Here is a 12,065-nt window from a genome sequence, read left to right as displayed (position 1 = left end):
TTCTGGGCACTTCATGGTGATTCGTAGCTGTGCAAACTGTACCTTTCCTCTGCTCTGGAGGACCCCCGCTTCCTTTCCTGCACAGTTCCCTTGAAGACCGTGTTGGACAAAACCTCATTCCAGTAGTGGGTGGAGCCTGTGGCACCTGTAGACTTTGATTTAGGAACCTCTGCAAATGACCTGATACCTCTCTGCTCCAAGAGCAGCCTGGACCAAGGCCCCCAAAACAGCATCTGCTCTGCAGCCTGGCTGGTCTCTGTGGCTCTCGTGTCAAACACAGATTCAAGCAGGAAGCAGACTCTGGTGGGGATCCTGGAGTTGAGGCCTGCCTTCCCAGCGGTAGGTTGGTGTCTTGCTGGATTTAGTACCAGATGATAAGCAGGATAAAGAGCCCTTTGCCCTTGACTAAAACATTTATTTCCAACCTCTTCAAAGTTGCCAGCTGAAGTTTGTGTTGCTAGGTGTCTGCCTATAATTTGCGTTACAGTGCCTGTCAGAAAATTGCTCTGGGGCACCTGAGTGGCTCAGTTGGTTAAGCATCCAACTCTTGGTTTTGGCTCAGATCTTGATTTCAGGGTTGTGAGTTCAAGCCCTGCATTGTGCTCCAAGCCCAGCATGGAGCCTACTTAAAACATTTTTTTAAAAGGAAAACTGCTCCTATGGGGCTGCTTAGCCCAAGAAAGTAACCTTGGACATTGTGCTTTGGGTAGTATTCAGAAGAGGTAGAGTACACTATATTTATCGTGGCTAAAAATGGAGACTTTGGGTCAGCTGACCCAAGTTTGAATCCTAGTTTGATTTAGGTCATCTCTTATGTCCTTTGAGCCTCAGTTTCTTCATCTGTACATCAGGAATGAGAATACCTTCCTCGTACAGCTGTTACGAAGGCCAAAGGAGCAAACGGGTGTCCAGTTCTTTTGATAGTGGTTAGCCCACGGGTGCTTGGTACATGGTTATTAATACTGTTACCAAATAAAGCACTTTTCCTAACACGCCCTTTCCCACTAACATTAATCATGTGTTAGCACTCCCTCTTCAGTTACTTGTCTTTAGGCATGACCTTTGATCTCTGAACCAGTTTCCTCAATTACAAAGTAGGAATGTTTAGCCTACTTTGGGGTTGTAGCGGAGCTAAGTTTTAACGGAACCAGGGGAGAACCACGTAAACTGCACTCATTGGTTGTGCCACAGCTAGGAAAGAAAGCTGTAGCATTCTGGGGGCCAATTTTCTGGAGCACCCTCTTGTTTGGAGGTGTCTAATCCAACCGAAGGGGCGTGGACGGGGCTCAAGGATGCGTTACTTCCAACGCAGCATTTTAGGGTTAATACTCTTCTTTCAGGCAGGGCTCACTTTGGCTTGACTATCCCTTTGGGTGGTGGTCGGTGGGGCTGCACAGTTAGCTCTGTGGGTGAATCTGGGGAGCAAATCTAAGTCACTGACCATCAGCATTCTTGATTCAAAATGAGGTGTATGTAAAAGAAATGAACAGTGAGGCCCGGGTCTCAAGGTAGGAAGGGGGTGGAGGGGACGGGAACCCACCGTCCCCACCAGCCTGACAGAGCAGAGGCGGTAACAGGTGGGTAAAGTCGTCTCTGTCGCAACCGTTCTAATTCCCGCCCCGAGGGTGGTCCTCCCGGCTGAGGGCGGGTGCCGGAAGTGACGCAGAGCCCTGAGTCTGAGGCTGCAGGAGAAGCTCGGACCCGCGTGCACCCGCTGCCCGCTGGCCGGGCCCTCCGGCTCCCCCGGCTCCCGGGGGACCTCGGCGGCACCCCTCCGAACCTACCTCCCGAGCACAGCCATGTCTGGCAACGGCAACGGGGCCGCGACGGCGGTGAGTACTGAGCCGGGGACTCTCGCAACTTCGGCGTTCCGGACTGGCGGCCCAACGATTGGCTCCAGGTTGCCACCCTCCGTCGTCTATTGGTCGGAGCGACTATCCGTCATTTTTTTTTTCTTTGGTCGAAACAGTTTTTAAAGGGCCAGTAGCTGGGTTGCCCTTAGGAAGGACAGGGGAACTGGGTGAGCGCTGGGGGCGGGGTTAAGAATGGAAGGCTCGTCTGGAACGAAACCCCCATCCCAGCGGGCATCTGGGTGGAGTTCCGCCGTACCTGGCATCCACGGCCCTAGATTTAATGACCCAGCCTAGGAAAGTTCTTCTCCACCAAACGAGGTGCTATTCCTGGGACCCTTTCAGAACGAGACAGGGCCGAAGCGGGATTCGGCCACCTTGGGAATCTGTTCCAGTTTGGATCCCGAGAGGAGAGCGTACCCGCAAGTCCCCCAACTGCACACAAACATCTTGGAAGTGCGCCTTCTCCCTTTTTTCTCTTTTAGCGGTCACCCAGCCCCAGCCTACTCTCAAGGTCCCCAGCTGAGACACACCTTTGGGTTACTGTGGTGGGTGGGGCCGGCACCCTTGAGTCTTCTCCCTAGCTCGCAGCAGGACCTCTGGGCTTGCGTAGATGAAACTAAAGCCTGTGGAGGCCACTGCCAGTCTGAGATAAGAAAGAGCTGGGGCTGCTGCTTATCTCCCGACGTGCAGCCTGCTGGGGAGGAGAGGGATTTTTTGCCATTACGGACTTTCTTGAGCACTGGACTAGGAGTAGGAAAATCTGGATTCTGGCTCCAGCTCTTTTCCCATTATTAGCTGTGTGACTCTGGGCAAGTCATTTCACTTCTCAGTTGCTCCTGTAACATGGTCCCCGAGACACCTGCCCTGTCTAGCTGATAGAGTTTTCATGAAGATTAAAAGTAATAGTTCCAGCATATACAAGTTTAATAAATATTGTTTAATGGAATAAAATATGCCATGCAGAATTGATGCAGTTAAGGGATTATTTCAATCTAGCAGTTTCTGGGACCTTAGATTACTTTCTGTGGGCTCCCAGTGGCCCAGAATTTTAGGGGCCATGTTTAACATTTCAGGCCTAGCCTGACTGGCTCAGGGTCCATAGGGTTTATTTATGGGAGAACTGATAGCAATGCTGTAGACTAGGGTCCAGGAGCAGCCAGCTGTCACATCCTCCAACAACAGAGGGCCCAGAGGCTTGCCTGCAAAGCACCTCCATGGGATGACGATCTCAGAATAGGGAAAGTTGACATTATGTATAGTGGCTACTCTCTGATCTAGAAAGAGACAGGACCTCAGACTGAGGCACGCAGTTCTGCCTGCATGGCACTGGACACCTTTGTCACAGGTGCCTTGGCAGGAAGAAGAGGTGTGTCCCTTTGAGTTCCTAGATTGGTCAGCGACGTTCCAATATTTCCGGTTGGTGCGACCAGAGGCCGCACTCGAGGTGAATGGACGTTAGGCAGCTTAGCCTTTTAAGTCTCGTAGAACATCTGAGGCAGAAAATACTAGGGTCCAAACCTCTTCATTTTATAGATAAACAGATACTGAGGAGACGATGTGCTCAAGGTCAGCCTGCCAAGAGGCTGAGCAGGACTCTCAGTAAGATCTGTTGACCCCAATCCTTTCTGTTGTGTTCCAGCCGGATTAGGGAATCCGTGGTGTGGCAGCTGTGGGCTAGCTGTTCCCATCACGGCAGCAACACACCCGTGCCTGCTGTGCTGTGGATACCGAACATGTCCTCAGTGACTCAGCGCACAGTCTTGGCGGCCCCAGCTGCCCTGCCCCTGTCCTCTGCAGGCCGCCCTGCCCCTGTCCTCTGCGGGAGCCTCCCTCCCTGTGGTGGGGCTGATGGGCCTTATCTCTTTACCCACCTGGCTGTGTGCAGCACTCCCTGGCTTAGCCAGGATGGGCCTCAGGGCTCAGTGTCCAGTTATTAAAGCAACAGCAACCGTGGGTCCTGCTGGCGCTTTCCTCAGGTCTCTGTTTCTCTGAATCCGTGAGGAGGGCAGAAGGTTCTGAGGAAGGTAAAGGGACCAGTGTCAGAATATTTCCCCACACCAAGGCTCAGCAGGCCGCAGGCCAGGGGCTGAGGTCCTTTGCTTCCAGGCCCGTGATTGTGGTTCTTGGACAAGGTGTTGACGAACACAAGGAACAGAAGGGACTGCAACTTGGGGATTTTTTTTTCTGCAGGAAGAAAACGGCCCAAAGATGAGAGTGATTCGTGTGGGTACCCGAAAGAGCCAGGTTAGTACAGTTACCGGGCGGAGGAAGTTGGTGGGAAGAGTTCTGTGCTGGCGGTATCACAAGCTGGGGGGCCCAGAGGGTTAATTCCCAGGACCTCGGAAATGGAAGATAAATGGGGTGACTGGGTGTTAAATCCCATGGAGAATGGCATATTGCATTCTGTGGAGAGAGGGTCTGGGTAAGCTGTCGGGGTACAGAGAGCTTCCAGACCAGACCCCTCGCCTTCCCAAGTAGGCATTCAAACCCCTCTCTGAATTCCGGCTCCTTCAGTATGTCCCTCACCCAGTGAGGGTGTGAGCTCTGGGGTCGTGGCAGGGAAGGACAGGACTAATCGGAATGTTTGCCCCCAGCTGGCTCGCATACAGACAGACAGTGTGGTGGCAATGCTGAAAGCCTTCTACCCAGGTCTGCAGTTCGAAATCGGTGAGTTTTCTGGACAGGAGTGGAAGCTAATGGGAAGGAAGCCCTTCTGCCCCGGAGAGGCAAACATTTCTGGCCTAGGCTCAAAGCTTCATCCCACTGCCTTTGAGTATTTTTTTTTTTTTTAAGATTTTATTTATTTATTTGACAGAGAGACAGAGAGCACAAGCAGAGGGAGCAGCAGGCAGAGGGAGGGGGAGGAGCAGGCCCCGGAGCAAGGAGCCTGATGCGAGTCTCCATCCCAGGACCCCAGGATCATGACCCGAGCTGAAGGCAGACACTTAACCCACTGAGCCACACAGGCGCCCCGCCTCCGAGAATTCTTGGCTGTCCCCAGTTTGGAGGGCCACTTCCTCCTCTGAACACTTCCAACTCTGACTTGCTAGACCAGCCTGGCGTTTAACACCTCTGCTTTGGGTCTTTCTGTTGGGGTGTCTAGTCCTGCTGCTAGCTCATTACATTCCTAGAGGGCAGGGGTTGAGGTATGTGTGCCTCTGCATCCACAGTGCTGGGCTCAGGAAATACTGATCAGTGAGCTTCTGGTTGGTTCTCTCCTCAGTTGCTATGTCCACCACAGGGGACAAGATTCTTGATACTGCGCTCTCTAAGGTAACATATTCCCCCCAATCCTTTTCCCTCCCTCCTCTTTCCTTCCCCAAAAGAGATTCACTCTGGGGCTCTTTCTTTTTTCTTTCTTTCTTTTTTTATTTTTTAATTATTGTTTTTAAATATTTTATTTATTTATTTGAGAGAGTGTGAGAGAAAGAGAGCGTGCGCACAAGGGAAGGGCAGAGGGAGAGGGAGAAGCAGGGAGCCTGAGGCAGCACTCAGTCCCAGGACCCCAAAATCATGATCCAAGTGGAAGATAGAGGCTTAACCGACTGAGCTACCCAAGCGCCCCTTATTTTTTATTTTTTTTTTAAAGACTTTATTTATTTATTTGACAGATAGAGATCACAAGTAGGCAGAGAGGCAGGCAGAGAGAGAGGAGGAAGCAGGCTCTCTGCTGAGCAGCAGAGAACCTGATGCGGGGATCGATCCCAGGACCCCGGGGTCATGACCTGAGCGGAAGGCAGAGGCTTTAACCCACTGAGCCACCCAGGCACCCCAGGATTTATTTATTTAATTGAAAGAAAGAAAGCTGGGAGGGAGGGAGCACAGTGGGTGGGAGGGGCAGAGGGAGAGGGAGAAGCAGACTCCCTCCCTGAGCAGAGAGCCAAACATGGGGCTCGATCCCAGGACCCCGGGATCATGACCTGAGCTGAAGGCAGCCACTTAACCGACTGAGCCACCCAGGCTCTCCTCTCAGGCTCTTTTTTGACTGGCAGATTGGAGAGAAGAGCCTGTTTACCAAGGAGCTGGAACATGCGCTGGAGAAGAATGAGTAAGTGAAAGACAGTTCTTAGTCTCTTGCTAGGACCCCTGTGCACATCAGACCTGGATATCAGCTAGACTATGGAGCTTCAACCTTTGGATAGGCTAGAGGGAGGCTCGTGGGTTTCTCAGGCCTCAGAAAAGGGGAGTGTCCTGGTTCTGAGCCATCTGGCTGCCTGGAAGGCAGGATTGACTGGGGAAGGGGGATAGAAGGGAGGGTGCAGGGCTCAAGGTCCTGAGGTCTTGGGCAGGCCCGCTTCCTGATCTGCTCTAAGCACACCACTAAAGTAGAGGCGGGCATAGGTGGAGGAGGGGGTGGGAGCCTGCTGCTGGGATCCCTTCTCCTTGCCTCCCCTCTTCCATCTCTCTAGAGTGGACCTGGTCGTTCACTCCCTGAAGGACCTGCCCACCGTGCTTCCTCCTGGCTTTACCATCGGGGCCATCTGCAAGTAAGAACCGTGAAGTCGGGCATGGGGTGGGGGGAGGCATCATGTTAACCTCTGCTTTTCCCTTTGAGACTCTGCCCTGTGCCTCTAGGACTGAGGAGTGTCAGGCATGGCAGGAAATTGAGAACATGCCAGTTAGTTGGTTATGGAGAGAGCCTGGAAGTGACCTGCACTGAGATCTCGTCCTCATTCTTTGACTTTCCCTGTCTCCAGGCGGGAGAACCCTTATGATGCTGTTGTCTTTCACCCAAAATTTGTTGGGAAAACCCTAGAGACCTTGCCAGAGAAGAGGTGAGTGGGGCCTGGATAGGCATCCTGGTGGGACATGCACAGATGGGGGAGGGCTGGGAGGAAGAGGAGGAAATCTCGGGTGAAATCTCATTTTAAACCCTCTGAGCAGTGTGGTGGGAACCAGCTCCCTGCGGAGAGCGGCCCAGCTGCAGAGAAAGTTCCCACACCTGGAGTTCAAGAGCATTGTATCCTTTCCAAGGGGGGAGGGGCCAGTAGTCAAGGAGGAAGGCTGGGTCCAGAGGACCCAGGCAGTCATGAGAGCAAAAGGAGCTTCCAGAGGAAGTGGGCACAGGCCAATGGAGTATCTGTTCTCCAGTGTCTGCCCTATCATCCATCTACCCATCCATCCATCCATCCATCCATTCATAATTCTCTCATATTTTCTTAGCCCCAGGCCAGTGCCTGGCACTGGGGACAATGGTGAGCAAGACCAACGTCCTTGCTTATAGAGTTTTACATTTTTGTTCTGACGACAAATGAGGATTGATAATACAGAGTGGTACAGAACAGTGATTACTTGGGAAGTGGGGGAGGGTGCTTCCCTTTTATTTCATATTCTACTGTATTTTGATATTCTAAGCATATCAAGTGTTTTATAAAGCTAATTTTCAAAATAGTATGTGTTAAGCACTCCCATGCCCAAAGTAGGGAATTCTCTGGAAGCTTCTAGCTGGAACATCTATAACAGACTTGGGGGTCAGGGAATGCTTCTCAGAGGTCTTATAACCTTGTCAAGTTCGTTAACTTCTCTATATCATTTTCCTCATCTGTAAAATGGAAATAATTAGAATACCTACCTCACTGGGTTGTGAAAATTAAATAGGAGTAGGTGAAGCACTTTCTTTTTATTTCTTTTTATTTATTTTATATATATTTATTTTTATTTTATTTATTTGCCAGAGAGAGAGAGAACGCACACACAAGCAGGGGGAGCAGCAGAGAGAGGGAGAAACTGAGCAAGGAGCCCATTTCAGGACTCCATCCCAGAACCCTGGGATTATGATCTGAGCCGACGGCAGACGCTTAATGAACTGAGCCACCCAGGGAGTCCCTATAAAGGACTTTATCAGTGTCTGGTGTGTAGTTCAAGTGTAATGAAGTAAATGTTAGCTGTAATCAGTAAGCAGAAGACCAAAGGAGAGATGTTAGCTATAGAGAGACTCAGGTAGGGGGAGCGGTGTGAGGCTCAGGACTGCCCAGTGCTTGTGGTCCTTAGCATCTCCCCACAGCGGGGAAACCTCAACACTCGGCTGCGGAAGCTGGACGAGCTGCAGGATTTCAGTGCCATCATCCTGGCCGCCGCTGGCCTACAGCGCATGGGCTGGCAGCACCGGGTGGGGCAGGTAGGGGCTGTCCCTGTTCCATCCCCAGTTGATCTTCCTTTTCCTGCCTGTGTTCTCTTTCTGAACACCCTGCCTCTAACAGTATAAGCTGGACATGGGTCCCAGGCTGTGAAGATTGGGGATCAAATGTCAGAGTCCCCCTTTTGCCTATTTAGGCTTTCTGTGTGGTAGGGAAACCCCCTCTCACTCCTGTCTGCTTTTAGCCACCCCCATCTCCACCCTTCTGACTGCCTATTCTGCCCCTGCAGATCCTACACCCAGAGGAATGCATGTATGCTGTGGGTCAGGTATGTGTGACCAGGGAAGCCATGTGTTGATGTGCCCTTTCTTCTGCTGTCAACCAAAAAGCTGGTCTCATAACCTTCTGCAGCTGCTTCTCCCGGCATGAACATTTCTAGGGAGGGGCAGGTCTTGGGAGGCTTCTGGGCTGAAAGGGACGGCGGGGAGCAGTTAGAGGCGGGCTGGTTCCTGTCCTCACCTCCATTGGTTGGGGAAAGATTAGACCTGATATCTTGGGCTGTTTCTCCATCAGGGGGCCCTGGGCGTGGAAGTCCGAGCCAAGGACCAGGACATGCTGGATCTGGTGGGTGTGTTGCATGACCCGGAGACTCTGCTTCGCTGCATTGCCGAGCGAGCCTTCCTGAGGCACCTGGTAGGGTCCATGTTCCACCGGTGGAGGGGTGGGGACTTGAGGAGTTGGGAATAGTTGAGGGGGAGATTTCTCATATTAATGCTCTTTATCGAGTGGTAACTCATTCTTGAATGTATGGACAGGACCCAAGTCTGGGCCCCTGCCTCTGTCTCAGTTACGTCTTCTGAGGTCTCTCTCTGACGGCTCTGGCCTCGTGGTGCTGTTGTGTCCCTATCTCACACAGAGAACTTCTCATTGCAGGAAGGAGGTTGCAGTGTGCCCGTGGCGGTGCATACGGCTATGAAGGATGGGCAAGTACGCAGGGGAAGGTGGGAGGGAAGCCTGGTAAGGGAGCACCGTGACTCGTTCTGTGCATCTCGAGTTGCCTGCAAGAGCCCGGGTTTCTAATAGTTCTCTCTCAGAATATGCTGAGGTAACCTGTTTTCTTTGCCAGCTGTACCTGACCGGAGGAGTCTGGAGTCTAGACGGCTCAGATAGCATGCAAGAGACCATGCAGGCCACCATCCGGGTCACTGCCCAGGTGCCAAAGCTGGAGGGTGAGGGAGAGGGGGAGAAAACAGACCTGCCTGTTACCTCCTCTTTCCTGCTGACCACATCCCACCTCCTTCCCTCACCTAGCAGGAAGATGGCCCCGAGGATGATCCGCAGCTGGTGGGGATCACTGCCCGGAACATTCCACGAGAAGCCCAGCTGGCTGCTGAGAACCTGGGCATCAGCCTGGCCAGTTTGTTGCTGAACAAAGGAGCCAAGAACATACTGGATGTTGCTCGGCAGCTTAATGATGCCCACTAACTGGTTTGTGGGACACAGGTGCCTGGGTCGCTGTTGTTCAGTGCCTACCTCCCAGCCCTCAGTGCCCCATCCTCACTGCTACCTGGGGAGTTATTACCCCAGGGGATTGAACTGCAAGGTCAGAGACTTGCCTCACCTTGGCGCTGTGGGGGGTGCCTTGCCTCCACAGTAGGTGGGGGTTTCATCTCTTTAGAGAAAAAGTTCAAGCCACGGCCTTCGAATGTAACCAACTCAACTAATAAACCAGCTCTCAAGGTGACTTTGTTTTTGGTGGGGTTGCAGGAAAGATAAGGACAGACACAAAGCCTGTACTCTTCAGAGGCTGGGACCTCTGTGCAAAGTTCTCCTGGAATGTTCTTTGTTCCTGCCACAGTTCTCATTTCAAACAACAAATGGTCTCCCATGAAAGTGGTGATCGGAGAAACCTAGGACTAGCCCCTCTCCAGCTAGCTCATATGGACGTCCAATAGGTGGGCCATGTATCAGGGAGTCCCCGCCCCCCCGCCCCCCACCACCTCAGGATAGGAGTCTACAAAGTCGTCAGTGCTACAACTCTTAAAGAATGACAACAGACACTGCGTTTAAAAAAAAAAAAAAATCCTTTAATAAACAAAATTAGTCCATCTGAAACTCCCCAATACAGTAAGGTCCTAGTCTTGGGTGGGTTGTAGCTGCAAGATTCCAGTTCCGAAGCAATCGGAGGCTCAGTGCAGACGCGGACGAACGGGCCAGTGCTGGTACGGAGGTTCGTGGCCCGCGGAGTAGTGGCCCGAAGGAAAGTGGGGCGAGCGGCGGGGCCCGAGGGTCCGGCTGCGGTCACCGCGGGCGCGCGCACACCTCCTGCGGTCCCCACACCCGGGCCTCCGCCCCTCCCCCGCCGAGGCCCAGGCGGCGGTCCCCAAAGCGTCCGGCCCGCGGGTGCAGACGGTGGGGGGCGCCGGGGCCAACAGTGAACGGTTCTTCCCGGCCGCGTCTGTAGAGTCCCGGCCCCGGCGCGCACCTCAGCCCTGCGTCAGAGCGGCGAGCGGCTCCTCCAGGAGGCGCCGCGGCCTCCCTGCGGCCCATCGGCGGTTCCGGAGCCCGGGCGGCTGAGTCACGGGCGCCGCGGCGGGCAGCTGCGCGCCCCCGGCCCTCTCCCGGCGGCGGCGCTCGGGCCTCTGCGCCAGGCGAGCCGGGCCGCCCCCCGGCCTGGCCGCAGCGGGCGCGAGAACCGGCGGGCCCGCGCGGGGGAGGGGCGGGCCGGGCGGCGGCGGCGACGCGGGAGGGGGAGCCGAGCGCCGCGGCCGCCCGCCCCGAGCCCGACGTGGCTCAGCTCTTTCCGTGAGGGCGGTGGTGGCCCTTAAAAGGGCCTTTGTGGTGGCATAGAGGGGCCGGCTGCGGCGCGGGCGCCCCTCAGTACTCCTGAGAGGCCTGGGTGGCCTTCTTGCCGCCCGCGGGCGCTTTCGGCCCCACGGTGGCGCTGGTCTTCTTGGGCAGCAGCACGGCCTGGATGTTGGGCAGGACGCCTCCCTGGGCGATCGTCACGCCGCCCAGTAGCTTGTTGAGCTCCTCGTCGTTGCGGATGGCCAGCTGCAGGTGGCGGGGGATGATCCGCGTCTTCTTGTTGTCGCGGGCCGCGTTGCCCGCCAGCTCCAAGATCTCCGCGGTGAGGTACTCGAGCACCGCCGCCAGGTACACCGGCGCACCGGCGCCGACCCGCTCGGCGTAGTGGCCCTTCCGCAGCAGCCGGTGCACGCGACCCACTGGAAACTGGAGGCCGGCGCGCGACGAGCGCGATTTGGCCTTGGCGCGGGCCTTGCCGCCGGTCTTGCCGCGGCCCGACATGCTGCGCGAGGTAGAAGAGCGGTGAAGAGAGACGACTCGAACAGGACCAACGAACTGCCGCCCGCCGCAGTCCAACTGCTGCCGCGCGCGCCCAGAGGCCGCCCTTATAAGCCCCCAGGGCACACCTCCGCGCCCTCCTGATTGGCTCTTTTCTCGAATACCCGCCTCCGGTTGGCTGCAGTTAACCCTTCCGTGACGCGCCACGGCTGAGGGAGCGCGCCCGCCGATTGGCCCAATTTGAAAACCTTTTGCCCGGGGAAAAAGGCGAGGAGGAGTGGTAGCACGCAGCCGGCCAACCCCTCCCTGAGCGAGCCAATCCACGTGAAGGGCGCCAGATTTAAACGCTACAGCTGGAGCCCAGAACCGGAAGACAAAGAGGGTGGAGTCTGAGCCACCCCAAGAGCCTCTGGGAAATCAGTGAGGGCCTAGGATTTTTAAAGGAACGGGATCTGTGCCACTGCCTCCCCTTCCAGGTCTGGTCACTCTCCTTCTCCTTTCTCCCTCCTCCCATCCTGCAAAGGGAAAGTGAAAGAGAGAGGAAATGGGATCCCTTCCCTCTGTTCCCCCCCAAAAGTTCTGTCCCACACCAGACAAAGGTAACTCCAGCCTTATGGCTCTCCCGGCCACCTGAAGTGTGAGGATTTCAATATTTATTCAACATGTCCTGTCTGATCTCAGTTCTTTCTGTTCACTTCTTGTTACAAGGAGCCTGCTATGCTGAAAGGAAAAGGACTGATAGAGAGGGATGGGCATCCTCTTGGCTCCACCAACCGTCCCAACCTACCCTCAAATGCCCATATAGGAAATATACCTACAGGAACAACAA

At 54.5% G+C, this 12,065-nt stretch overlaps 2 protein-coding genes across 5 annotated transcripts; one reads left to right on the top strand and one right to left on the bottom strand.

Annotated features, from left to right (window-relative positions):
- The first annotated feature begins 113 nt into the window (after positions 1-113).
- HMBS (hydroxymethylbilane synthase) lies at positions 114-9,674 on the top strand. 4 transcript variants are annotated; one of them, XM_046014506.1, is made up of 14 exons: positions 114-339; positions 4,044-4,097; positions 4,448-4,520; positions 5,077-5,126; positions 5,846-5,901; positions 6,263-6,340; positions 6,551-6,628; positions 6,738-6,813; positions 7,858-7,971; positions 8,220-8,258; positions 8,504-8,623; positions 8,864-8,917; positions 9,057-9,143; positions 9,242-9,674. In XM_046014506.1, exons 2-14 carry the CDS (start codon positions 4,062-4,064, stop codon positions 9,413-9,415), a joined length of 1,035 nt encoding a protein of 344 aa, XP_045870462.1. In that variant the 5' UTR covers positions 114-339; positions 4,044-4,061; the 3' UTR covers positions 9,416-9,674. The 4 variants fall into 4 exon arrangements, with proteins under 4 accessions (XP_045870462.1, XP_045870460.1, XP_045870458.1 ...); XM_046014504.1 differs by lacking the exon at positions 114-339 and adding an exon at positions 1,259-1,832 and having other exon boundaries at positions 9,245-9,674; XM_046014502.1 differs by lacking the exon at positions 114-339 and adding an exon at positions 1,518-1,832.
- A 327-nt stretch (positions 9,675-10,001) lies between these two features.
- LOC123948060 (histone H2AX) lies at positions 10,002-11,323 on the bottom strand. Its single transcript, XM_046014507.1, has one exon. The coding sequence runs from the start codon at positions 11,237-11,239 to the stop codon at positions 10,808-10,810; it is 432 nt and encodes a 143-aa protein (XP_045870463.1). The 5' UTR covers positions 11,240-11,323; the 3' UTR covers positions 10,002-10,807.
- Positions 11,324-12,065: the final 742 nt, after the last annotated feature.

This window comes from Meles meles, chromosome 8, assembly GCF_922984935.1.
Source record: "Meles meles chromosome 8, mMelMel3.1 paternal haplotype, whole genome shotgun sequence".
In the NCBI taxonomy this organism is placed as follows: Eukaryota; Metazoa; Chordata; class Mammalia; order Carnivora; family Mustelidae; genus Meles; species Meles meles.
Note: the sequence above shows the minus strand (reverse complement) of the source record. Positions and strands in the feature narration are given on the sequence as shown.